This window comes from Rhipicephalus sanguineus, chromosome 8 (genome assembly GCF_013339695.2).
Source record: "Rhipicephalus sanguineus isolate Rsan-2018 chromosome 8, BIME_Rsan_1.4, whole genome shotgun sequence".
In the NCBI taxonomy this organism is placed as follows: Eukaryota; Metazoa; Arthropoda; class Arachnida; order Ixodida; family Ixodidae; genus Rhipicephalus; species Rhipicephalus sanguineus.
In genome coordinates, this window is record NC_051183.1 from 82,099,648 (window position 1) to 82,127,136 (window position 27,489).

The following is a 27,489-nucleotide window of genomic DNA, read 5'->3' on the forward strand; positions in this document are numbered from 1 at the left end:
TACGGTTCCATTTGACATGGTTACTCAACGGATTCTACTTTCGTTAGATTTCTGCGATGATAGCATTGATGAAAGAAGTAGTAAGTTTATTAAGTATGTTATGCATTACTGCACGTTATAAGTTATATGGCGGAAAATATCAAAAATAAGTGGCGTTGTTTCATTGTTTTCTTAATAATAATTCAGTCATTAGAATTTCAGTTGACCACCCTACAAATATAACAAATATAATTTTACCACGATGCTAGCTGACGGCACCGTCATTTTCAAAAATCACGAAACCTTAGGCAGGTTTGACTGATGGAAACAATAATTTACAAGGTATTTAGCAAGGCAGTTGTTTCTAGAGTTATAATCAGTACAAATGAATGTTTGATAGGATATTTATTTATATACCTTAAAGCCGTCGCAGCACAAACATAGCGCTCTACCATGTTTGAACAACGCTTACGCAGATGGCATAGATTGTTGACTGAACTTCAGGACGCGCCGTGGCTTGTTCTCGAGAACCAAAGCTCAAATTCTAAGGTTGACATTACAGCTGAAGTGAACCTTTTTTTATCTTTAATCCAAAATTCTTAGGCAAGGATTTAACAGTCGGCGAATGTAATCGTATGCTTTCGTGTTTTTTTTTTCAGGTAAAAAATAATTATGCAGTTCTCTCTTGCAAACCTCTTCTTGCTTGGCTTACTTTCTCACCTGCGCACGTTAGATCAAGGGCCAGCGTACGTGCTTGCCGTAAGCCGCAAACCGGGTAGGTGCTCACCTGTATTCATGCTTACACCACAATTCTAATTAAAATAAGCACGCGGGTGTGCGGTGGCAAATTTATTTAGGTTGATGCTCTTCTCAACACAGCCAGCTGGAGGCCGTTGTATACGATTCAGCAATCTTAAACTTCGTTTATTTCGCTATTTATTGTGTCACAAACACAGTTTATATAAGAAACCTGTACATACTGATTCAAGAAAGCGAATCTTGAGCTGTAGTCTTTTTTTTTGCACAAACCTAATGAAAACAGGCAGACAATGAAGCCGTCTAAGCTATAGGGGATGATAATGTACGGTTTCAAGTGTTTTGAAGGAATTGGCATATGGTTGTGAAGAAAGTACACTCGATAAAAGACAACTTGCCGACGGCAGGTACCGAACTTGCAACTTTCGGATTACGCGGCCGATGCTTTGACCATATGAGCTACGACGGCAGTCGTCCACTTTATCGAATCTTTATGCGCATTCAAACCTGGGAGCGCTACGCCAGTTCTCAATAAAATAGTGTTCGACACTCGCCGTGATGGCCACATATGGCGCTAACTGAACTCCCAGGCTTGCCCATATTTGCGCGACTCACATCGGTTCGCCTTGCCACCGAGCCTCGCACTCGCCCATCTTGGCGCGGCTCAGCCCTTACTTTTCCTGCAGAGTTCGGCTCTCGTCACAACTCACAATACAAGGGCACGTGACCAGCGCTATGCCATTAACGGACCAGGAAGCCTCGACTAATAGCAGAATCGTTGTTAAAGCAAGTTCAACGTTAAGGGCAAGGCGGCCTAGACGCTTCCGACACCGACTGACCATGTACTGCTGCGTATGAATAGTTTGCGACAATATTTACACCGATACCGTATATTCTCGTTTATAGCACGCCCCTTCATGTAACCCGGCATCTCCACCTGCAAACTGCGCAAAAATACAAAATATAAAGGAAAAGCCGCATATTTACATGAAGTCATCTTCTTTACATTGTCACTGCACAGTGCCGTGAAGACAACATGGCACCGAAATTAGCACCACGAGTACAAATTGATTAAAGCAGTGCTCGCCTTTGGGCTGGTAGGTGCATGCCTGGAGTCGAGAATCAGCTTTGCGCCGAAATCACGAACACACAGAAAGAGTCATGCCTATGTGTTCTTTCGCGTTTCTGTGTGGTCGTGATTGTGGCGTGAAGTATGACTATAGATTCTAAATTTCATTAAAAGTTGTGTATCGGATTATCCAGTATATCGGCCAAACTACATAGTAAACGAAAACCGCCTCCTCTTGGCGCAATATGTCTGTGAAGTCGCCTTTTAGAAATATAACATTTTGTTTGACTATGTCATAATAAAAATGGACAAAACACATTCGATCCATGATGCAGGTCGTTGTGTTCGGAAGTTTTTGAAGAGCTCGAACTTGCTATATGAGATTGTATGATTACAAAGTACGCTGATTGAAGAGATTACCAATGGGAATTTATACCATCGTCCGAAAGCGTACTCATCGATAGCGATAACGGTACGTTAGTCACCAACACACACACTGTATTATTTTCTTCGCCCGTTTTGTAACTGCATATAATCACTGACTACTTAAGTTAAGAAGCATCGTATCGGACGCGCCGTCTACAAATGTCCAACTAGATGACCGAATAAATAATATTACAACGTTGGTCCGATCAACAGCACGAATAAAAGAAGAAGGCGGAATGCAATGTCCACATATATGGTTTTCTTAAAATCATATAAAACCTGCCGGACGCAAACCAATCCTAGCCTACTGTCCAGGTAACGCATTTTGATACAGCTTTTTGGCATACAATATTGTACATTCTCGGCTCATTTTGTCCTGTCTAATATAGCAAAAGGTCCGCTTGAAAAATTCCCGCAAAACCTGCAAGGGAGACCTTGGCTTCTGAGGCATCCAGCTCTTCCTCCAATACGTGAAGAGAGTGCGTATATTCTTGTTTATATGAATTGCATCGTTTACCTCAGCAAGCTGACGTTTTTACATGACCAGTCGCAAATTCTTGTAATAAGCACTAGAAACCGTTGCGAGTGCACGTACTCATTCTGCTGAAATGAAACGTTGAAAGTGGTTGCTTTTTCCTGAACGTGCTGTAGACACAAACGTATGGGATAGCTTTATGAAGCTTTTTGTTAAGTAGGAAAATACATAGAAACTAAATAAGCCAGTTACTCAACTTCTTTGACAAAAACTTTCAGCAAGGTGCCCATGGGGACCAACAAAGTTAAAGATCAAGCACAAAAATTTTGCTGGTACAGAACCAAGAGCATTTCTCTAAGCGAGTACACAATACAAAGGAAGAGAACCATAATGTTTTCTTTAAGAGAAAGACCCATAAGGCGTGCTTCACTTATAGGCAATTTTCTGCTAAGATGAATACGTGGCGGAACATAATATTAATAATATTAGGGGTTTAAAGTTCCAAAATCACGATATGATTATGAGGCAGCGGAGGGCTCCGGAAATTTCCACCACCTGGCGCTCTTTATCCTTCACCTAAATCTAAGTACACGGGTCTCAAACATTTTCGCTTCCATCGAAAGTGCAGCAGCCGCGCCCGCGATTCGTGGCTGAACATAGTATCCGTTTTCCTGTAAAGGAGCTTATTAAGGTTCCATGTAGCAGTTTCCTTCAAATTAAGGTACTCGGCCGAAGGCGTGAACTTTTTACCTAAAGCGGAACGTGGCGCTGGGTTGTCAGGCTTCAGTGGCGTTTTGTGTAGTGTTCTAGTAGATTTTTTCACAGTATGCCTGCGGATCTCGGTGAGTAAGACCGTAAACACTACCGGAGTCAGGGGACTGTGTGTCTTCTTGAACATTGACCGGACAATAGGTTCGTCAAAGGAAGTTCGGGCCTAGTTCATGGGTTGGGCCTAACAACGCTTAGGCTTGGCTCGAGTACCGCCGTGCCGGTTGGTGGTCGCGACTGTGGCTAAGCCCCTGCAACCAGGTACTTGGTGAACGCTCCTACACCCTTAGGCCCACTTCAGTAACTGCAGCTGCCCGCGGCATCACTCAAAGCCTCTCGTGCGGATGAAATCGTAACGGAGCATTGCAACGCCAGCTAAACGAGGCCAGAAACGCGTCGAGTACTTGAAGCACATGCTGTGGCAGCATGGGCCGGTTCAGCGCCCTCGACAGCGATGCAACTCACTGTTGCGAATCCCGAGGACAGCATGAAGAACTAGGACATCGAGTCATCGGACGGGTACAATGTCAACTACCGGAGATACATGACGCAAACACTGAAGAGCTAACTGCGGTGTAATTGGCTGAGTAGGCCTCACTTTTTCGTGCTCTTCAGGCCAATAAGACAAATATCTATACAGGAGATTCCGAAGCCAGCTGTTACTCGGCTTTTAGGACAGACATCAGCACATCAGCCGCCAGCGTAGCAGCGGAGCATTCTGCATTTAGATAAATAATTAAGGCCAATGAACTTAGATTGTACATTTCGGATAAGCAATCCTTAGGCAATTTGCTAATACAAGGAGAGCTCACGCTAACGCTGGGATTGGTGGCTCAGGCGTGAAGGATCCCTGATTAAATACTGGACGCAATCCAGCCTGCTGAAGTCACTTGCAGGGGTGTAGTGAAGATATGAGCAAAGCCCACTGAAGATTATATTTCCAACCACATTTGTTGCGAATCTGCTAATATTCTTGTCGATCAGATATGGGGCAAGACATAGATGCTTCTAATCGCTGTCCACACGCCACGTCCTTTTTGGACGGCTATCATTGGATTATATAATTGTCCCAGTGTACGACCACCGGCCTAGGGCCCCAGCAAGTTTTCGGTGTCATTAACTGGATCACATGGCCAAGTTCTCCCCATCGCAAGTTGTATGTCGTCACCGCGGCCGAACGCAGGAGAACGATAACCAGTGCGAGGAGACACCGTTCTGTGTGGTCAGTCAAGCAGCGGGCCACGTTTCTTTGGAGCACAACTGTCCCACTAAAACATTTAAAGCCACAAGCCCGCCACTCCCCAAGAAGTCTAATGCTGCAAAATCAAATAAAAAACAGCAGCCAGCGCGAACAGCTAAAAACAGAGGCACTGTGCTCAAGACATGGTCGCGAATGACGGCATCAAACACGGCAATGAACATCAGTAAGGTTCAGGCTATATTTGAGCGTTTTGAACGTGCCCAGGCAGCCGCGACAGGTGCCTGGAGCAAGTTCCATCAACAAATAGAAGGATTCATACAACAGAAAGTAGGCGCCATCTTGGATACAGGCGTCGCAAGAAATCCGTGAGCAAACAGCAATGAACTCACCACCTTTGGGAAAGCCTAAAAATTCGGATCGACAACCACTCGCCAGGAAATAATCACAAACCGCTGCAGCGCACACCTTACAATTTAACACTGCGAAGCAGCCACGCATGGAAAAGCAGAATGAGCTCCAGAAGATTCCTCGCACCCACTCACGAGAATCACTCGTTATGACGAGCCAGGCACTGGACACCATCATGCAGCTGGCCTAGAAACTGAATTCCCGCATGGAAGCAATTGGGCGAGCCACTGGGCAACATTGAGAAGTAATTATGCAACATGAAGAAGTAAAGAAACTGGAAATTGCACAAATAAAGTGGCAGCAGACGAATGTGAGAGGAACTACCGGCGCGCTCGCAATCGCAGCAGGGAATAACCATGGAAATTCCTAATATTATATGCATCCAATGGACCTGCAGGGGTATCTCTCAAAATGTCCAAGCATTAAAGTACGATGTCGACCAATATAAACGCCTCATCAATCTGCGTTACAAAACAAGGGGTCCACTTTTCCTATGTAAGCATCAGACATTCGCCTCCCCAACTGTCACTCACACCTCCATGAAAGATGCAGATCATGCCCCTCTGCAGAGAGCGCATGACCTGTATGGCCCGTCTGCGGTGGCTGTTGTGGAACGCGCCCACGTGCTGCCTTCCGTGGTCCTCCGGTTAGCGAGGCAGTCGCGCCTAAACTTATCGCAAAGCACAAACACCTAAACATCTGCGTTCAGACTTCGCATTAGGCAGCATCGTAGTCATCGGTGGCTTCTTTAGATGCGTAGTAAAAGTTCATTGCGCGTCGCTGACAGCATCAACCCAGAAGTTGCAAGCAAATTATAAACAAAAGAGGTATGCCTACAACTTGTGCAGGATCAGTGCTTAAGCAGTCTAGGTACCACACAGACCATTCCAGCGTTTCGAAACAGACAAATCGTGTAGAGCAGCCAGTCTGCTACAGAAACCGTGCGTCTCAGGCTGTGAAGTGCCTGTAAATAAAAAAATAAAAGCGGCCACTAGACCAGCCGGTCATTGAAATAGCAAAGTAGATAGAATTCATTCTTCACATTCGCGAAATGTGGCACGGATTGAAGAAGCTAGCTCAATTCGCTACACAACAAATGTAATCTTGTGAATCAACAAGACAGCCTTTCAAGGCTGCATGTCGCAAGCACACGAATCACACGAAGCAGTTCGGTCCGTGCTCAGTGAAAGTAGTGTGTTATGCCACAATCGTGAGGTAAAAAAGTACTTGCTGCCCTAACGTGCATCTTATTACGTTTATTACGTTCGCTTTCATTACGTTCCTTTTTTAAGTGTGAAACACTTTAGGGGACCAGGCTGTTGTATACTGTCATCGCATGGTGTTATTTCATGTCGCTTGGCGTGAGGCAGGCATGGCAATGAATAGATTAGGCATGTATAGAACGTATGGTATAGGATAGCAAGCGAACGGAAAGGGAAGTGAGGATGGGGGGGGACTGATGTGAGGGTGATGGGGAGAGAAAGGAGGAAGGTAGAGGGTGAAACATAGGATACCCATGGACGCTGGCAAAACCATGTGGCAAAACCATGTGTAACACAACCATGTATACTACGGCACAGTAACAGTGCGCGAAATGAATGTGATTGTGATGAGGGGGAGGAAAAGGCGGAGAGGAAAGGGTAAATAATAGCATAGCCATGCATGCCTTCACACAGGCTAATCATGTATAGCACAGCCAAAGCATAGTACAATATGGTGAAGGTGAGGACAGGGATTTGAGGGTGGAGAGGATGGAGATGAGGTGGGCGGGAGGTAAAGCATAGCAGAGCCAGCATATTGTAGCATACCCATGTGTTGTGTAGTATAGCAAGGTGTGGGAAAGGGAAGTGAAGATAAGAAGGAGCAAAGAACAAGGGTGAGGGTAGAGCATAGCATAGCCGTGTAAAGTACAGTGTAGCAGTGGGATATAAAAGGAAAGTGACGGCGAAGAAAGACGTGAAGATGAGCAGAAAAGAAACGAGCAGGGGAGCCTAAGCATTGTGTACTGATATGTAGTACAGTATAACAGGAACGGAAAATGGAAGTGAGGGCGTGTAGGAGTGGTGCATAGGTGAGAAGGAGGGAAAGGAAGAGGCGAAGAGTAAACGAAGCATAGCAGTGTGTCGTACAGTAGAGAAAGGGGATGAAAATGAAAGCTGAATGTGAGGAAGAGTGTTGTGAGGGTTATATGGAAAAAAGAGGAAGGTAGCGGGTGCCACTGCATATGAATTTTTCCTTTCCCGCCACAGAAGCGGAGCAGGTGCACGTTTGGAACCGGAGCGTCACTGAAGGCTAGGCGAATTACTACTCCGCAGATCCTATAGTTTTTTCCTTACATTCCCATCTTTGGTTCTACATTTCTATACATGCACTAAGGTTCCCCTGGCACTTAGTACCTTTGGGCATCCTTCTATATTATATACTGTTTGTATTTGCAGTGTATCCCGGTATAGTATAAATAAATAAACGTAAAGGCGTACGACGTCACTATCAACAACTCAGCCAGCTCAAATCTGGCTGCACGTTGTGAAGTTTGCCTTGCGAACTATTCTGTTAACAAAATTATGTTTTGCAAAAAAAGAAAATCCATTCAACCCTGATATTGTTGAAGCTTACTCCACGCATGTTAAGCCCAGTGCGTGAGTCATCCATACCTATATTTCTTTACCCCGTCCATGAGCTCTAACTATGAATACCAAGGTCAAATGACACCATTTCAAGGCATCTGTGCATCATGTGATATCATTTTTATACATTAACCACCTGTTCAAAAGAAATAAACGAGCTTTCAGTGAGACATTGTGTTGTGTTCGTTTTTGTGTCTTCTGTCCGGTTTGTGATACCCACATCGCAAACACATTCGCTTACCAACTCGGCCACCTTTTCTTTATAAGTTTGTTTTCAATTATCATTCGGTTTATTTATATTCTCAATCGATGTGAATTGATTACACCGCTATCGATTGTCTTTAGCCATCATGATATGTGTACTGCTATAGAAAAACTAATTCTACAAGTAGCAAGGAAATACTCCGTTGAAATAATTTCGGTCGATTATCAGGCACGTTTCATGAAACATCCTCCGTATTCGGGGCATTTCATAGCAAATCGGAATGCGGTATAGGTGTGAAACCATAGCCGTGCGCACGGGGGGGGGCAGGGGGGAGACCCTCTAGTAACCTAGGGGGGAGGGCAAAGTCTGTCCCATACCTTCATTCAGTGAGGAGGGGGAGCGTGGCGATGAACCTTCGCCCACCCCGATCAGGAGCACTGCGCACGCCTACGCGTGTAGCGATTCCATGCCCAGCCAGAAACACTCAAGTAATCAGCATAACGTTCCTCCACCCAGCGCAGGTACAAATACTTCATGAAAGAAGCAGTAACGCATGACTACGGTCTAGCAGAGTAGCGCGCGCAGTGGTCATAGTGCTTAAAATACTTGTATTATGCACCGTGGAACACCGCACCACTCGGTCAAGGAGGAGGAGGAGGATACAACTTTATTCAAAAGACATTTCATGGGTTTGGAGCTGGCCGCTTGTCTGCGGCGACCTCTTCTGCCCATGCAATGACTGCTTTCTGCAGTTTTTCGTCGGGGGACCGTATTAAGGTCTCCCATGTCGTTTTCGGAGGGAGCTGGCAGAAGCTCTCTGGGTGGGGGAAGGCCCTCGCATTCCCAGAGGATGTGACTTTGGTTTGCTATGGCATTTTTGTCGCAATTTTTGCATGTTGAGTCAACCTCTCCGCCTGTGAATATCGCTAAGCGGTGAGGAGTGGTTAGAATGTTCGTTTGAATTCGGCGGAGGACAGTGGCCTGCGCTCTCGTGAGGTTGCTGTGCGGTATGGGGTATATTCACCTGTCATCTTTATACAAATTAGTAAGATCGTTATAGGAGGTCACTGCCTCTCCCATCGGAGGGCCCGGTTCCAAGGACAGCGCGACCCGGTTTGCTAACCCTCGGGCCACTTTATGCGCCTCCTCGTTACCGGGGTTTCCTGAGTGAGCAGGGACCCAGACCAGATTGATTTTGATTCTGTCATTCTGACTGAAGTTTCTCAGGAACCTGGATGTATTGAGTCCCACACTTCCTCTTACAAATCTGAGAATAGCGCTCTTAGAGTCGCTAAGGACAGTGTGGGTAGTTGGATTAATAATGGCCAGCGCTATGGCCATTTCGTCGGCCTTCTTGATTGATGCGGCTCTAGTGGAAGCCACATTTACGATTTTAAGTTCTCCGTCCACGGCACTCAGGGTGTATGTGTTGTGTCCCTGGTTGGCGGCATCGACGAAGACCGCGGTTTGGTCTTGCTTGTGCTTTTCGTTAAGCCTATCTGCTCTGGCTTTTCTCCTGGCGTCGTGTCTGCCCGCCAGGGTGTTTTTGGGTATTGGTTTGATCTGTAGGTGATGTCTGATTGTGGGAGGTAGTGGTGCTCTGTCTCCCGTGGTGTGTATGGGCTGAATTTTCAGTTTATGCAGAATATGTAGTCCCGTCATCGTGTCTGAGACTCGGTCAAGATTTGGCTGTTCTCCTTGCACTATGACCCGTATAAGCTCACTTATTGATCCCTCTCGAAAGGACCTGATCCCTGGGTTTGTATTTTGTTCGATACATTCCGCTGTAATTGACTGCTTCCTTAACCCCCGTTTGTTCCCTGACCCACTCTGCTCTCTTCCTGTCTCTTAAGGTTACACCTATCATTTTCCTTTCCATCGCTCGCTGCGTCGTCCTCAATTTAAGTTGAACCCTCTTTGTAAGTCTCCAGGTGTCTGCTCCGTAGGTAAGTACCGGTGAGATGCAGCTGTTATATACCTTACTCTTGAGGAATAGTGGTAGACTACCATTCATGATTTGATAATGCTTGCCGAATGAGCACCATCCCATCCTTATTCTTCTAGTTATTTCACTCTCACGGTTCGGCTCCGCGGTTACTACCTGTCCTAAGTAGACGTACTCCTTAGCAACTTCCAGTGTCTCGCCACCTATCGCAAAGCGCTGTTCTCTGCCAAGATTGTTCCACATTACTTTAGTTTTATGCATATTAATTTTCAGAACTACTCTTCTACTTTCCGTATCCAGTTCAGTAATAATGAGCTGTAATTCGTCTGCCGCGTAACTCATCAATCCAATGTCATCAGCGGATCACAGGTTACTGGGATACTCTCCATTAACTGTTATCCCTAATTCTTCCCAATTTAGCGCCCTGAAAACCTCCTGTAAACACGCAGTGAAGAGCATTGGAGACGTCGTGTCTCCCTGCCGTACGCCCTTCTCTATTCGGATTCTGTCGCTTTCTTTATGGAGGACTATAGTGGCTGTGGATCCGCTGTAGATTTCTTCCAATATGCTTATATAGGCTTCGTCGATGCCCTGATTCCGCAGTGCCTGCATGACTATTGATGTCTCCACCGAATCAAATGCCTTCTCGTAATCTATGAAAACGATGTATAGGCGATGATTGTGCTCCAGCCAATTCTCTATCACCTGATTGATAGTATGAATATGGTCTATTGTTGAGAAGCCTGTACGAAATCCTGCCTGTTCCTTTGGTTGATCGAACTCTAATGTCGTATTAATTTTGTTAGCAAGTACTTTTGTAAATAGCTTGTAGGCAACGGACAGTAAGCTGATGGGCCTTTAATTTTTCAGGTCCTTGACGTCCCCTTTCTTATGGATCAAGATAGTGTTGGTATTCTTCCTAGATTCTGGTATCCTCTCCGTCGAGAGACACTTCGTAGACAAGATGGCCAGGTTTTCTAACATACTCTCTACACCGTCTTTCAACAGGTCTGATGTTACCTGATCCTCACCAGGGGCTTTGCCTCTTTGCATTCCCTTTAGGGCTTTCTTTACTTCTCCTGTGAGTACTAGTGGGATGACAGATTAATCTGGGCTATTACTGCTTCTTCCGTAATCATCCCGAATGTCTCGGCTACTCTACAGAACTCTGTAGAACTCTTCCGCTACCTCAACTGTTCTATCCATATTGGTTGAGACCTTGTCTTCCTTGTCCTTTAATGCATACATCTGATTTTTGCCTAGGCACAGTTTTGTCTTCATAGCTTTGTGGTTTCTTCCGTTCTTTAGAGCATGCTCAATTCTCTCCATATTATACTTTCTTATGTAGGCTACTTTACGTCTATTGATCAACTTCGAAAGCTCCGCCAGTTCTATTTTGTCTGTTGCATTTGAGGCTTTCATGGCTTGACGTTTCTTAATGAGGTTTTTCTTCTCCTGGGATAGCTTATCAGTGTCCTGTCCAACGACTGTACCCCCGACTTCCACTGCACACTCCTAATGATACTAGTCAGATTATCATTCATTGCGTCAACGCTAAGGTCGGTTTCCTCGGTTAAAGCCGCGTACCTATTCTGAAGTTAAACTCTAAACTTCTGTACTCTGAATTCCCTCTCAAAGCTAGTTCATCAATCGGCTTCTTGCGTATTAATTTCTGCCGTTCCTTTCTCAAGTCTAGTTGAATTCTAGATCTTACCATTCTGTGGTCACTGCATTGGATCTTATTAACTCTTCCACATCTTGTATAAGGCCCGGGTCAACACACATTATGAAGGCTATTTCATTTTTAGTTTCGCCATTAGGACTCCTTCACGTCCACTTTCGAGTAGCCCGTTTTCTGTAGAAGGCAATAAAGGTCCGTAAATTATTGCGTTCTGCGAACTCTACTAGTAACTTCCGCCTGGCGTTTTTAGAGCCGATGCCATATTCCCCAACTGCATGATCTCCAGCCTGCTTCTTGCCTACATTTGCATTAAAGTCGCCCATCAGTACAGTATACGGCGTCTTTACCTTATTCAGTGCTCATTCTACGTCTTCGTAGAAGCGTTTAATCTGTTCATAATCATGGCTGGATGTAGGCGCGTAGGCCTGTACGACCTTCATCTTCTACCTCATATTAAACTTAATTACGATACATATCACCCTCTCATTAATGCTATATTATTTCTCTATATTGCCAGCTATATTTTTATGAATAAGAAACCCCGCGCCTAGTTGAAATCATAGTGGAAATCAAGAAGAAGAAATAGATATGCCGGGCTAGTGGAACGTCGGCAGGATAACCGATGGTCATTAAGGGGAACTGACTGGAATCCAAGAGATGGCAAACGCGTGAGGGGAGAGAGAAAATCAGGAGGGTAGATGAGATTAAGAAGTTTGTAGGTATAACGTGGCCGCAGGAAGCACAGGACCGGGTTGATTGGCGGAACATGAGAGAGGAATTTGCCCTGCAGTGGGCGTAGACAGGATGATGATGATGACGAATTCACTGTTTGAGGTCGGTGTTCTTGATTCTGCACTACAAGAACTCCCGAGTGCTTTAAACGCCTCCCCTTAGTGTGCCATCCTCGTTATTATTCTGCGTAGTAAGATCTTTTCTATTAGTTAAATATAATGATATGTTTAGTTGAAGGTACGTCGCTCGGTGACTGAGAAAAATTGTTGCCGGATAGCTGTGCTAACCAGCGGCTCAAAGGCGAATGACGAAACGGCACGAATGTTCACGGGTATATTGTCTAAAAAGTGATGTAGAATCTTCCTGATGCAAACCAGTACAGGAATGCTATTATTGTAACAAATTGTCATAAAACTGTTTCGCCTAAAATAGTAATCATTCTGGCATGATCTTGTACATCTCTCTACGTTAGTAAATGCTCCACTTTACAAACTTCCGGGAGGACTGCCTAGAAGGCCTAGGCTGCTCAGACGTCCACGTCTTCCTCCAATACCGGAAGAGGGTGTGTATTTTCTTGTTTTCATTACTTACATCATTCACGTTCAGAGTACGTGTTTACACGCCCAGTCACACATTCCTCTCGGCTCGAGCGCTGCACACCACAGCGAGGCCACGTTCTGCTTCAACGACATATTGAACTTGGCTGCTACTTAATGGCACACGCAACGAGCGAAGCACCTGTTCCTCTGTCAAGCACGTCCGGAATATTCAGAAATTTTCTTTAATAAGTAATTGTGCTTCGTAATTCCTGCGGGTGGTTCATGTTGTCATATATATTATACATTTATTATGAGGGCATTAGTTTACCTAATGTAAGGATCAGGCAAGAGGAGACGGTTTTATTGGCGTAGTGGGTCATTGCGGCCCTTGGCGGAGCAGATCTCAACCACGCCCTTCTTCATATGGAAGCACAATGAAACACGCCGCCTTTCTTGCGCCGCGCAAGAGGTCCGTGGGGGGATCCCAGAGATGGGCAGCCTACCTCTGACGGGCACGACGTGTTTGATCGGCTGGCCGTGGTCACAAGCGCCCTATCTCAACAGGGATTAGCAGACGGCTTAATATATAGGCACTGTGATATTGCCACTCAGTGTGCGCTGACGCAGCACACAGCCGAAAATTGTCTTTGCCAGCTGCAACGGCCGCATGTTCTGACGTAAGCGTATTCTTGAATTACGCCAAGTCAGATACAAGGAGTTGGCTAGTATTTCATCGCATATATTCTAAGTTGTAGCTACCCCATTTTTCACTTCGCCTTTTTGGAGAAACAACAAAATTGGCATTTGAATGAATGCGATAGCAAGAAATTGGGAAAGAAGGGCTTGAATATATTAATGCGTTGGGCATGTAGGAACAGAAACGCTAAGTATAGATAGCTCTAACCGTCCAGTTAAACGATAACACATACACAGAAATTAGTGAAGCCTGATTTTGACATATGATACATATACATTCATTTACTAAATAAATTTCTAAGCAGCGCGGTATACGCTCCTATAGAATTATGCAAAATATCTGACTCAATGGCTACGGGCAACGGTTGTGACGCGTTTCACTTGAGAACACCACCATGAAAAGTGAACAGACACAAGGCAACCTCCAGTTGTACCATTCAGACAGAACACTTCAGAATGCACTGAAATGGCAGCACTGTCTTCAGGTCCATTGCAATGGTATGCAGATCTTTGGCTAGGAATATATGCATATGTTGTCATTTTGCTTTCTTCCTGCGTCAGGAGAGGCTCCAAGAATGTTGAATAACAGGACTATTGAACTAAGAAATCGACTTCTTGCTGGAGGCGGAGTTCGGCCTATAACTGGATTCGCCCATCATAGTAAGTACATGCTTGTTTTCGTTACTTACACAGCGAATCTGAAAATTAGCTATGTGCATACATGCTCATACGGAAACGTTTGTAATGTTACTGTGGCGATACACTGCTGATAAATCGCCGAACATCCGCCTTATCATCACCTAGCGCGCATGACGCCACTGCGTGCTGCACTACGTCTCCGATAAGACAGCCTCACCATGTAGTCCCGGTGGCAGATTTCGCTTGTGCATAGTTGAAAAATAAAGTTTCGCAGCGTGCATGTTAACTAAAAAGTGGCCTGCGGGTCTGTGTCCGATCTTTCTTCTGCTTCTTATTACCCAGTAGCAGTGATTTTGCTGTGGGAAACGCCGACGCACACTGCATGCTTCGCCCCTCCACAGGTTTCATGTTAGTGGAGCTGAAACACCCTTTCCTGCATGCTTTGCTCCTCCACATATTATAGGCACCTGTACGGCTGTCAAAACTTGGCTCCAACGACACCCCGTGTTCCAACGGTTTTTCATCGACCAAAGGAGTTAGGTATAGAGAAGCCTCGACAGCAGGACCGCCAACGCGTTCGCGGGACAGAAGGAGGAGGAACAAGAGGATAGGTAGGGAAGAGTCCGCACAACACGGACGCGGAGGTCAATCTGCCTCTTTTCCAGTTGACCTCTTTGCCGCAATCGCCATTCCTGATCCCCCTCTCCGTCCCCCTTCAGTCAACATCCTCTCGGAGGTTGCTCACGTGACCTACTTCCCTTTCCCCTTGGTCGCGTGATCTTCCACAAAACCCATTCATGTGCTTCCTGTAAATACATGTTGTGCAAGCGTGCGTCTAGGTCCCAGGATATTTGTTTCATGTATTTGTTTATTCACTTACTTTTGCGAAACACATCGTCACAGCGCTCATTCACGTGAGTTTTAGCCGCATGATATCAGGACAGGGTCTGGTAGGACAGCCGCGCCATATACGTTAAACGCCTAGCGCATTAATCACTCTACTGTGGGCATGTGGTAAGGTGCTTGGCTTGGAAGAAATTGTGAACGCTTTAGAGTGCTAAATAGCTCTCTACTAATGACCGAGCCGCAGGCACTCCCTCGTGCACCTCGTACAATTTATGAGGAACTGCGCATCTACCCGAATTTACCCACTCATGCTTGGTTCAAGCACCTTGAAAAGCCTCCGTGCTAGATGTGGTTACATTGCAAAGTGTTCTCCTGCCGCTCCAAACGCCATTACTTATAACCACCGCAACGAAAGGTGCTGCGAAAGAGAAATGAAGTTTCAATGACATTTTAACTAAACGCCTGCATGATAATGAATAGGTCTAGAATTATGTGTTTGAATATGTGCATCGAAGTTTGATCAAGTCAGGGGCAGGTTCAGCCAAAAGAGGCACTGATATATAGATCAGTTATTCAATTAATTAATTAAAGAATAATTAATTATTACTTAATAATTAGTTTAACAATAAATAAATAATTAATGGAAATTTTATGTACCTGGCTGAGCCGTATGTTACATGTGCCCAAATGAGACACGCACGCTACTCAAGCCTAAAATAGGCTGCATCGTAAACGCTTTGGATGCCGCACGCGTATTGCGAATGTTGCGCCGTCACTATAGTATCGTCGTTTAAGCGACGGATACCGTCACCGTACTGAGTGCCCATGACAATAGTGTGGCCTGCGTTAATGGACACAAGACGACACTCTCCGTTACATAGCCGAAGAAAGCCAATGTTAGACATCAATCAGTAAACTGTATCCGGCGTTAGCCGTCATTTTCTAATTGTATGAAAAGGATCAGGCCGCCTCTTTCCCATAATATCTTTGGCGACTTCGATGTTACAAAATAAATAACCAATATGCTGATTCGTAGCCGCAAATGTACACTGTCGCTTCCTTTTTCATTTACGCGGCAATGTCATAGAGGCATCCCAATGAACAGCAGTGAATTACTTTGCGGCAACACAGTGTTTTATGGCGGAAAGCTGCCCCTACAATTTTTACACAAAAAATGTAGGCTGTTGCACTCACCGGAGAGCTGTAGATATTGGGTTGCACTGGTCGGACTGCCCTTCGGTGGCGGTGGCGTTCAAAACGTGTTGCCTGCTCGACGTCTATGGTGGGATAGGAGAGGTTCATTTTTCAATCAATATACTAGCTAGAAGACGCTGCCTGCGTTGGCGTTGTCTCTCGCGGGCGAGGGTGCGCTCTCATTCCTTGCAAGCTGACAGTTCAGCATTCATCGCAGAAAGAGAGTTTCCATGACCAGCGCTCACCGTTCGCTCTCTCTCGCCACACGGCGAGCGCTGACGCGGTGGCGCCCTCTCTTGCGCTCGCGCAAATGGACCGTCACTACTGCAGACGACGATGCACGCCGACACGCCGAGACTGTAAGGTGATCCTACCTAAAATTCCAGCTGCTGGCCTGGCCCCCTTTTTGCACATTTTTAAATCAGGGAGCTCATTTTGAGCGCCGACAGTACAAGCAAGGGAGAGAAAAAGCTTATTAACAACAAGAAATGTTGCTTAGTGAATCGCAAATTTGTCACTGCCATGTTTATATCTGTCACTATGAAACCGGCCATGTAATGACCGGTTTCATAGTGACAAAGGAATATGAGGTGTGTCCCATTTCTTCCCCAAAGCACTGTGCAGGTGGCCAGCTGGGCAGTTGGCCTTCCCTCAGAAATAGAATTTTGCGCACATGAGCACGACTGACTAACGGTGGCGCGAGCATCACCATCTATCAAGCGCAGCACTCTGTTCTGAAAGGTCAACATATATGTTGCCTCTACGTACGGCGACTGTAATGTGGAGTGGCCTGTGCATCAGTGGCATCGCCAATGGCGTGAGCTAGAGATTCCTGTGCTTGGCTGTACGCTTTTTACCGATGCTCATCTCTCCCTACGAATAAGCATCTTAGCTATCTATGTAAAAACTTGTGCTCACCATCATACCCCTGACAGCTACGATTACCAGTCAGTTGTGCAAGTCATACTTTATTTGTATGCCTATATAAATGTGCAGTATAAGTACTGTTGTCGGGAAATATCGAACTGCCTGGAATACTCTACCCCTTCCTACGCCTACAAGAATGCCGGTGGATTACTTACAGGGAAATCTTTAACGTCAATTAGTCAAGATCCCGGCCGCGCTTGCGTAATAAATTAGCTACGATCAGTGAGCTTCACAGGGCAAGCCACTCACAGTACTGTTTATTTCCGCGACTAAAGTGATCATATTGTCCACTGTCTGCACATAGCGGATGTTGTGTGCGCTACCTAGATGCGTTGTTGCAACTGACTATACTACCGGCTGTGCTCCCAGTTCGCACAATCACATTTTTTATGTGTTCTGTTTCTTTAAGCGGGATTGTAGAAATAATCACTTTTTTTCGCGAAAATGTCAAAGACGTCTTAAGTAGTGTACGGCTTCCATAGACGGCACACACTATACCGTATGACTATTGGACACTGTCATCTTCGCGACCACGTTTTATTGAACATATAAAGTAATCATCCCATCCTTATTACCCTATTTGTTACCTTAAATAATTAACCTTGACTCCGAAGTTTGCCGTGCGTCAATATGATAGTCAAATTTTATTCCGTCACTTTCAGCCTAACCAAATATGAAAACAGCACGTCTCGCACAGAAGCCCAGGTGTGGCTAAGATCCCGTCCATGCTTGTGCTTTTGTCTAGGTGTTTGTAATTTTTATGAAGTTTTTCGTTGATGTGATATTCTGTTCTGTTTAAGTTTTCACGTATGACCAATATTCTTTCAGGGCAGCCCCCGCCTCCTCAAGTAGGCTATGCTCTACCGCACCATCCCGCCCATCACGGTGCTGGTACGTATCATGCTTATACACGAGGACGCATAGGGGCATTGTTGAACCTTTGTTGATCTAGTTCCCACGTCGGTATTTTAAAATATGCAGTAATGCACCTTCACCGAGTGACTGATTCACGTAGTATTATTTATAGCATTCGCTGGCATGCAGCCTCATCACTCAGATGATTGTGTATTCAGTTGACATCCAAAGACAAGAAATATTAACTATTACGTAACAATAATTATTAGTAATAAAGTAATATTACTGGTTTTCACGACCCCTTATATTATAAGATATTCGCAACATGATTCCTACCCATTCTTGCTAAAACGCAGTATTCAACGAACAAAGACAGCTACTACACATGAGAAATTTACCTCGCGTATACACTTACCTCGCTTACGCGTCTGTATCTTTTATTCACTGAGAGATTTCATATCCGAATCATTATCTTACAGGAAATTTGCTTCATGGTGGAATCCATCGTGCATTCCGGAGACCGGGTACGTATCATATTTCCATTTGTCCCTACTGAGTGACGGCCTCAAAGGTCTGTTGAGCTTGCACAAATATATGAAAGATACGAAATAGCGAACACTGGTTCAGCCATCCTGATTCCCGTAGTATTGCCTGCGGCATTCGGTACTCATAGAGACTCATTGGTCAGCCTAATATTACCTTCCGTTTGAAATGAAGTCCAGACTGTAAGCTATTGTATAATGCGATTCTGTAAGGGGCCCGCAACTTTAAAATATTCATATTGTTAAGGTGTTTATTGGACCACATTCAGCTTCAATACGCAGTGGCGACAGTCAAGTGGCGACGGACTCTAAGCGTGAGCGTCGTCCTTTGAGGAACAAGCCGACGAGGACGACCCACTAAAAGCCGCTGGAGAGAGCGACCGATTACACAGTACCACGGCTTGGCCACAATTACTCCGGGTAAGAAAAGGGAGCCGCCCGGAGACCTAACAGCTCGTCACTATGAGCAGGTAGTTGACCGGGGATGTGCCTTCGACGACAGGGCAGGCGCCTTCGTATTTCGGAAGTGTTTTAAAAGAGAGGCCAGCTGCAGTTGTAGGGACCGGGAGCCATACGAGCGCTCCAGGGAGGAACGTGGGCTCAGATATGGTGGTGTCACCTAGAATGCTATTCTGTAGCTCTTGTTCATGCGTCCTAAAAGTCTTGGCAAGCTCTACTCTTCAGCAAGCCTGGCTGTGGAGGAATAGGCGCACACTCAGATGGATGTGCCTTCTATGGAAGTATCGTGTCGATGGTGTGCGACGGATGCCTTCCGTACAATAAGAAGAATGGTGAAAAACCAGTAGTGATCTGTAGGGCAGTACTCTATACGCAGGTGACGAAGGGCAGAATGGCATACCGATTTCTGTGGTCGGCGGCGACGAACACTGAGAGCATGTCGCCGAGCGTGCAGTCAAAGCATTCTGTTAGGCCATTCCTCTGCTTGTGGTAAGCAGTAGTTTTGCGGTGAACAGCATGTCACTCTTTGAGAATGGCTTGAAAGACTTCCGACAAGAAGACACGGCCTGGATCGCTGAGAAAGACCTGGGGTGAACGTGACGCAGTATGAAATGGTGTAGCAGGAAGGAGGCAACATCGTGCGCTGTAGCCGCTGGGGGGTGGCGGTCTCCGCGTATCGCGTGAGATGGTCAACAGCGACTATGGTCCAGCGGTTACCAGCCGACGTGGTCCATACAGATCGATGCCCACGCACCCAAATGGACAGTTAGGGAAAGGTAATGATTGTAGACCTGCTGGTGACACATGCGTTGCAGGTTTTCACCGTTGCAATCGAGGCAGGAGCGAACGAACTTCTGCACGTAGCGGGACATCCCTCGCCAGAAGTATTCTTGTCGAATGCGGTGGTAAGACTGGGACACCTCAGAGTGCGCGCATTGCGGATCAGAGTGAAAGAACTCGCATTATTCAGAACGCCGACTGTGACAAGTAAACACTGGCGGCCGTTAGCGTTGTAATTGCGTCAGTGCAGTAGGTCGTCAGGAATAGCAAAAATGTGGGCTTGACAATGCAACGCGTGAGTAGATGGTGTTGCTGACGGATCAGTGAGGAAGTCTATCACCTAGGCGATCCATTTATCCTTGCGCTGTTCGGTAGCGATCTTATGAACGTCGATTGAAGAAATGGCAGTGTAATACCTAGCAGTGGGCGTTGTAGTCAGGCAAGAGGGTGCGCGAGAGGGAGTCGGCGTCAGCATGTTGGCGTCCGTTAGCGTGTATCCACACGACGGACTAAATCCGTCTTTTTCGCCGCGATGGCGCATCACGTGACACCGCGTCACGAATTTGTGCCATCCGTACCGCGTCCGCGGACGTCGCGGACGGACGATGCCAGGCTCTTTTTCGCATCCGGATTTTGGCTGACTAACATAGTCGATTTGGCTGATGGTGCCGCTATAGGTCTGGCAACAAGCGCTGCTTTTTTTCGTTTTGTTTCCTAGATTTAGCCGACGAAGCCATAAGGCTCTGGCAACAAGCACGGCCTTTTTCTCGTTTTTCTCTCGTTTTGTTACCTGCTAATCGCCCTGCTAATAGTCGCTTTCTTTCCAACTCCATCTTCAACTAGAAACTAACTGTGCACCACAAAAACAAAAAAAATAACCCTGCGCGCCATCTCGAGAAAAAAGAAACAAGAAAACAATCGTACAATGTGGCCTCTGAGATTTGCTAGCGCTAGAGCTCCGCAGATCACCGAGCTCATGTTCTGCCAATAGAGGCACTCGCTAAGCCTACAGCTCTCAGAAAACGAGTACGGCGCTCGGAGACAGTACCAAATTGTCATGAATACGTTGCCGGCGAAGCTTGAGAACACAAACTTAAAGCCGACACAATCGTCAGTGTGGGACTAACAGCCCACGCAATGCGCTACGAAGAGCTTAAATATTCGAAGCGGGTAGCTCTTGCTGCCGACCGTGCTGCCATGTTTTCTTTTCTCCGGCGCGTCCGTCTACTCGCTTCATCCGTTGTCTCGATGTGCTTCGCAGCCGGACGGGCGGCGGAACGATCGTCCGCGGAGAAGTCTCCGTCGTGTGGATACACGCTTACGGTACCGTACGCGGATGTCGTAGTCTTGGAGGCGAAGTTCCCAGCGGGCCAGACGGCCTGAGGGAGCCTTCATTGACGACAACCAGTATAGTGCATGACGGTCGGTGATGACATCAAATGGGCGACCATACAATGAATTCAAATTTATGAAGCATATTGCTACATAAAGTGAACGCATTGCTACTTGCCAACAAGCTATTTACACTGACACTTATAGATCGGCCATGCCAAGGAACTTCACATTGCTGCGTAATTTTTTTCTTCTCAGCTATGTAGCACGGTGGCCGAACTTGCAGAGAATGCTGAGTTCCCTCTACAAAATTTACCATTTGCCCTAATGTTGAGCCTATTTCTAAGGTAGCTCTAGCTTGACAAATATTGATAACCTGAAGCCTGTTTTACTGTGAATCGTTTGTTTTAGCGCGTCGTTGTTTTCCCGTAGCTGTATCGCCTTGTACAAAAAAAAACACATCATGGACCAATATTTTTACATTGGTACAGATAGTTTCGGAAAATGCAGGACTTCATCTTTTAGGAAAGTGATTGTGTTTTTGCAGTCTTTTAGAGCATTTTGGCTGGCTTGCAGAAACTGCATCAACTGAACGCAATTTTAGGAGTCGCAGAAGGGACACACCTAATCGACAAAGTCAATCATTCACGTTAGCTGTCTGCAGCTCTAAAGATGATTCTAAATCATGTTTGATTCAAGAACACCTTGTCTGCCACTTCCATTTTTTTTGATGCTTTCATTAACACTATTTTAATTGCAATGCCCACTGTGGAGATTTGGATCCACAATACCTGCGTAACATCCTTAAATATACATTATCTTTATGTTCGTCTTGAGCTAGGCCTATATCCATCTTTGCGCAGCACACGACGTTGACAAGGCACACAAGAGAAGAGGACGGGACAAGCGCTGATCTTCAACTGAATGATTTTATTTGAAATATATATATATATATATATATATATATATATATATATATATATATATATATATATATATATATATATATATATATATATATATATGTTGCAGCATGTTGCAGCAGTGTGTGGATCTGCTGCAAAAAATGCAGCAGATCCCACGCACTGTGGGAATCGATCTAATGCAAGCAGACGGCACAGAGCTGCTACATCGCCTTGTTCGCCTTGTTCGTCATGAACATGCGCGCCCTGGATAAGTTTAGTAATGAACGCCCGCACCCGGGCCGGGCTCGCGTTGGGTTCGGTCATGTACGCCCGGGCACGGGCTTGAAACAATGGGCTCGGGCTTCATAAAGCGGGCCCGTGCAGTGCTCTAATTCATGTTACCACTTCTCATTTATGTTCGCCATACAGTCTCGTCGCGCAATACCAATTTTGGTGTATATCAAGCGAGCGAAATGGCCGCGAGGGCACCGTAAGCGTGGCATGTAAATTACGTCGTACATGACCTGCCTCTCATGATTTTCACGTGATCACTTCTGATTCACGTTCATCATACAGTCTCGTCGCACAATACCAACTTTGATGCTGATCATGCGAGCGAAACGGCAACAATCGGTCAATGAGTGTGGCATCTAAATCATGTCGTACATGACTTGCATGTCATGATTTTCACGTTGTCACTTCTGAGTTACGTTCATCATACAGTCTCGTCGCGCAATATCAATTTTAGTGTATATGAAGCGAGCGAAATGGCCGCGAGGGCTCCATGAGCGTAGCATGTAAATCATGTCGTAGATGACTTGCATGTCATGATGTTCACGTTATCACATGATTTACGTCCATCATACAGTCTCGTCACGCAACACCAATTTTGGTGCATATCAAGCAACCGAAATGGCCGCGAGGATACCATGAGCGTACATGTAAATCATGTCGTACATGACTTGCATATCATAATTTTCATGTTAGCATGTGTCAGTTATGTTCGTCATACAGAAATGTCTCATCATACCAGTTTTGGTACGTATCCATTCAATTAAATGGCCACGGGCGCCCCGAGACCATATAATGTAAATCATGCTGTACATGACATGTTTGTCATGATTTGCACATTAGGACCTGCCGCTTGTGTTCTTCATACACTATTGTCACGCCATATTATTTTGGTAAATATAAAATTAACGAAACGGCCGCAAGAGCACCAAGACCGCGCCATGTAAATGATGCTGTTCATGACACGCATATCATGATTTTCAGGTTATGACCTGTCATTCATGTTTGTAATGCGGTCATGTTGTGTCACACCAATCTTGGTATACATCCCATTAATGAAACGGCCACGAGAGCTCAAAGTCGTAGGCGGCTAGATAGATAGACACGCTCAAAGTCGCAGAAGTTCGCTAAGAAATGCTTCGCATTTAATAAAATCTTTCAGTTGAAGATCAGCGCTCGTCCCGTCCTCTTCTCTAGTGTTTCTTGTCAATTTCGTGCGCTGCGCAAAGATGGATAAGTTCCAACTCGCCCGCCTATCAATCCTAGTGCAGTTTAAAGGCCTATATATTCAGCCGAAATCATTTGTCTTTTCTTTGCGATTAGTAAACAAATGTGATGTACTTTAGTACGTATCTTCAAGACCACAGTTGCAGAAGAAAATGTCTTGACTTCATCGAAGGCATAACTTTGCGCGGAGTTGCTTGTCATTGCAGTGATTTAGTACAGTGAATCATTGGTAGAAAACGCAAGCAATACTTCTGTGAAAATTTGTGTTCTAGAATTTCAAGCCTTGTCCTGCCTCCTCAACCCTGCTTATGTTAAGGCTCCCTCCCGATACCAGTGGGCCATTATGAACTGGGGCAACTAGACGTAATAATTACATGTCGAGCAAGGCAGGCGTTGATGTAAACGCACTACCTAGCTTGCCCCCACTTTTCATAGACACATGCGTTTACCTACGTCGCCATTTATGCGGGGTACTTTTTAGACTATGCATGTTTTTCAAATAAAACCACTTTGACCGTCAGCCACCTATCGTGGTTGCACACGAAGTGAGTGCCGTGATTCAAAGAATATGCCGGCTTCAAGGGACTGTCTACTGCTTGGAAATTTTTTTTCTGATTGGGATGAAAATGAGCAGACAGTTCGTTGCATCGGCGGCAACGAACATGTTTTTGCCCCATGAAAAAGGAATCCTATTTTTAATTTGATATTGAAAACCGTGAAAGAATGACCGCTAGCGTCACCCAACAGCTATGTGGTCAATCTACTGGTAGGAGAAGAAATCCTCGCAGGTAGACTCATTTCGCTTAAATACAAACATGTAATGTTGAAATTGTATTTACGCCCTTCAGGCAGCTCTTGCTTGCGTCAGAGTGCAAATTTTTTCTGACGCATCCAAAAAGGCGCCCGGTGGCGCTGCTTGCGGCACCATCTTCGATTTGTTCTGCTTCAACTCATGCGCTATGCCATGCGGCCCTCCACGCTGGTCGTATTTTGGCGCTCTATTGTTGTTAGGATGTCTCACATGTGCTGCGCTGTGAAGACGTGCATTTATCGTGTCTTTTTGATGACTCAACATGGCTTGGATTGCGGCAGCAGTGGTAAAATACACGCATAGACTACGATTACAACAAAACAACTGTTCTGTAATCGTATAATAAGACTTCATCTAACAGCTAGGGTCCTGAAAAAGAGTGTTACATTCCTTACACTCGTGTTCAGCGAAAATAAAGTAGTACTACAAAAATCACAGGTGCTTTCGGTTTAAGTTTTTACCAGCACTATAAAATCGTCATCGCGTCCACCAACCAGTGTGGTGGGCATGTTTCACGCCAATGCAAGAAGGCCGAACACAGAGAGGAAAATTCTATTTAAAAATCTCCACGTACACCAGATGGTACGCTTTCTGTTGCGGTACAAAAGAGAGAATGGATGAAAGACGGTAGACAGTCCCTTTAACTGCGCACATCACTAGATCACATGGAGGGAAGCTTCCTCGCCATCGACAAATATTGGCGCAAAGGGACTCTGCGTGACAGTTCCGAAAGGCAACAAAAACACTACAGTGATTTCTTAAGGATACTGGACTAATTGACCGTCTGTGATGCCAAGCGCGGAAGTGTTGCTACATCGGCGAGAACAAAAGCGACCTTTCTCTCCTCCGTCCTAATTTTTATTCCACTTCCTTCTTCCCTATTCTAAGGCAGCCTGCCAGGCTTAGTCATGTTTACCATTCCCTACCTTTAGTTTATCCTCCTCCTCCTCTTCTACCCTATGCCAAGACGGAATTACTTCCGCAAGCAAAATTACATTGAAATGAATAATGAACAAAATCTGGTGGATTAGCTTTGAATTATGAGCATGAGAACGGTTGTTTATATGGAAAAGTTGATGGCCGTCACTATATATAGCTCGCTGAATTGAAAGAATTTAGATAGATTTCACGTACTTTTCTCATCGAAGTTTGATGTTGAATATCGAAGGAGAGCGCCCCCGGGCGCGCATAATACCTGGCCGCTCTGTTGTACCAGGCCGTAAGTTCTCATTATGTTCAAGTGACGAAGAATGAACGAAAGTGCATCGTCCAAGAATCTTGTGGAAGGCGGCAAGCCATCTCCCTAGCGTCAGTAAATCGCATTCCGTTTTTTTTTTTCTTTTTCCTTTTTTGCGGTGTTTCACGACTATTTGATAGTTTTACGACTATTTGATTGCGGAGTTTCACGACTATTTGATTGTTTCACGACTATTTGAACCGCAAAATTGACCTTTTCTTTTACTGAGGACCATGACACTCTGGAGATACCCGCTCAGTCACGTCGTATTGTAGACAGCACGATAGATGGCAAAGTGATTTGAGTCTGATTATAACTGTAAAAACGTTTTTCTTTCTCTATTGGCTTATAGCTATAAAACGAGATAAGAATACACGTCAAAGATAAAAATAGGCCACCAAATTCGCAATTCTAGATAACTTCCCTTTTCTCTTGCCAGACTCGGCTTTCAAGTGCCTTGAGCAAACTTCGTTTGCTCCTCGTTGAAGGTAGCTTCAGTGTGGCGTCGCACACCTGGCGGCTCTATACTGATGTTCGGTGATTAACTTCACGGCTCTATACTGATAAATCCGGTGATTAACTTCACAAACCAATCGTGATCTATTTCTGTATGTTATACAAATGTGTGTGTCATGTGTGGTCATGCGCTGCAACATTCCCATATAAGAAAGTGTCTTGGCCTTTATAATTCAACAGTTTATTAAGCTGTTTCACTCTATTCATTGTACTCCAACTAAGGTACATATGCAGAAGAAAACTGATGTTCGAAGACATGAAAAATTATTGAGCACGGGGTGCCAATGGAGCCAACGTTTCGAAAAACTGTCTTCACTTCCTCAATACTGCAACTCTGCAGCCTCGCACAGTTACAGGCTTGAAGAATACAAGGCCGCTTGTTTAGACGCTGGCTGCAGCGACACCTCGTATTCTAGCATTTTCCATCGATACATTGAACTGCAGCTGTGGCTTCTGTCAAGTGTCTCCGCCTCGAAGTAGAGGTCAGCTGAAAAGACGACAGGTGTCGTATTGTCATAGCATTGTTGGAAACATCCCCATAAAAAATGCTCTCTGTATAAATTTTGAATTGCTCTTATGAAACTCATGAAACTACTCGATGGTATAAAATATAATTTTATGTATATAGTATCATGGGGCAGATGCAGTCTAGCCATGATGCGTACCCCAGCAGTAACAGAGACATAGTGTGATTTGTTTTGTTTTGTTTATTGAAATTTTGACCCATGTTTTTTCTCATGAAAATGTATGGTAAGCTGTCGGAATTACGACGCCGAAAATGACGACCGGCAAGATCAGCGAGGACGGGTGCATTGGCTTGACCTGGTGTCTTTTACTGGGTCCAAATTGCAGTCTAATCCTGGCCCAACAGTCCAGCATCATTTTATTTGGTACCAGTAGAACGCTAAAAATATGTTACAATATTATTGCCCCCGAAGTATACGTCGTACTTAATGTTTGCTTTCAAAATCTGACGGCAGGAATACATAACATGAGGCTGCAATCTGGCGCTTATTTTACAATTGCTTCCCTTTCACTATTTCGCTTTTTCTTCAGCCCGTTCATGCGCCAATACAACACGCAGTACTACCGAACCTTCGGTGCAAATGTGCGAAGCGCAATGCAATATGTACGACGTCTTACTGTAGTACGTAAATGTCGATTTCACGAATCAGAAGTGCTAAGGTACTCGTCATGTAATTAGAGAGGCGAATTCCGCAACTTGTCCTTCATTTGCTCTTTCTCTTTTATCATCAGGGTAATTGTGTTGGCCAGATTATGAATGTGCACCACTGAAGAGCTGACCAGGACTCGGAACTCTGCTGTACGGGACCACCAGCGCACACAGTAGTTTGGCATGTGGAGCAACTTGATGTCATGCGGTTTCAATTTGAGTGCCGATTAAAATCCTAACATGCTGA

At 45.3% G+C, this 27,489-nt stretch overlaps 1 protein-coding gene across 2 annotated transcripts; it reads left to right on the forward strand.

The window, feature by feature from the left end:
• On the forward strand, nucleotides 1-27,489 carry LOC119402853 (uncharacterized). 2 transcript variants are annotated; one of them, XM_037669902.1, is made up of 8 exons: nucleotides 1-80; nucleotides 639-754; nucleotides 2,620-2,709; nucleotides 12,745-12,834; nucleotides 14,069-14,167; nucleotides 17,942-18,004; nucleotides 18,448-18,492; nucleotides 27,326-27,489. In XM_037669902.1, exons 2-8 carry the CDS (start codon nucleotides 652-654, stop codon nucleotides 27,328-27,330), a joined length of 495 nt encoding a protein of 164 aa, XP_037525830.1. In that variant the 5' UTR covers nucleotides 1-80; nucleotides 639-651; the 3' UTR covers nucleotides 27,331-27,489. The 2 variants fall into 2 exon arrangements, with proteins under 2 accessions (XP_037525830.1, XP_037525831.1); XM_037669903.1 differs by lacking the exon at nucleotides 12,745-12,834.

What these genes read in the sequence shown, in the direction of transcription:
- LOC119402853 (XM_037669902.1), top strand. Translation starts at nt 652, where the DNA reads ATGCAGTTCTCTCTTGCAAACCTCTTCTTGCTTGGCTTACTTTCTCAC. An exon ending in TCCTCCAATACCGGAAGAGG is followed by an intron (nt 12,835 to 14,068) that starts GTGTGTATTTTC and finishes TTCCTGCGTCAG; the next exon opens with GAGAGGCTCCAAGAATGTTG. An exon ending in TCCCGCCCATCACGGTGCTG is followed by an intron (nt 18,005 to 18,447) that starts GTACGTATCATG and finishes ATTATCTTACAG; the next exon opens with GAAATTTGCTTCATGGTGGA.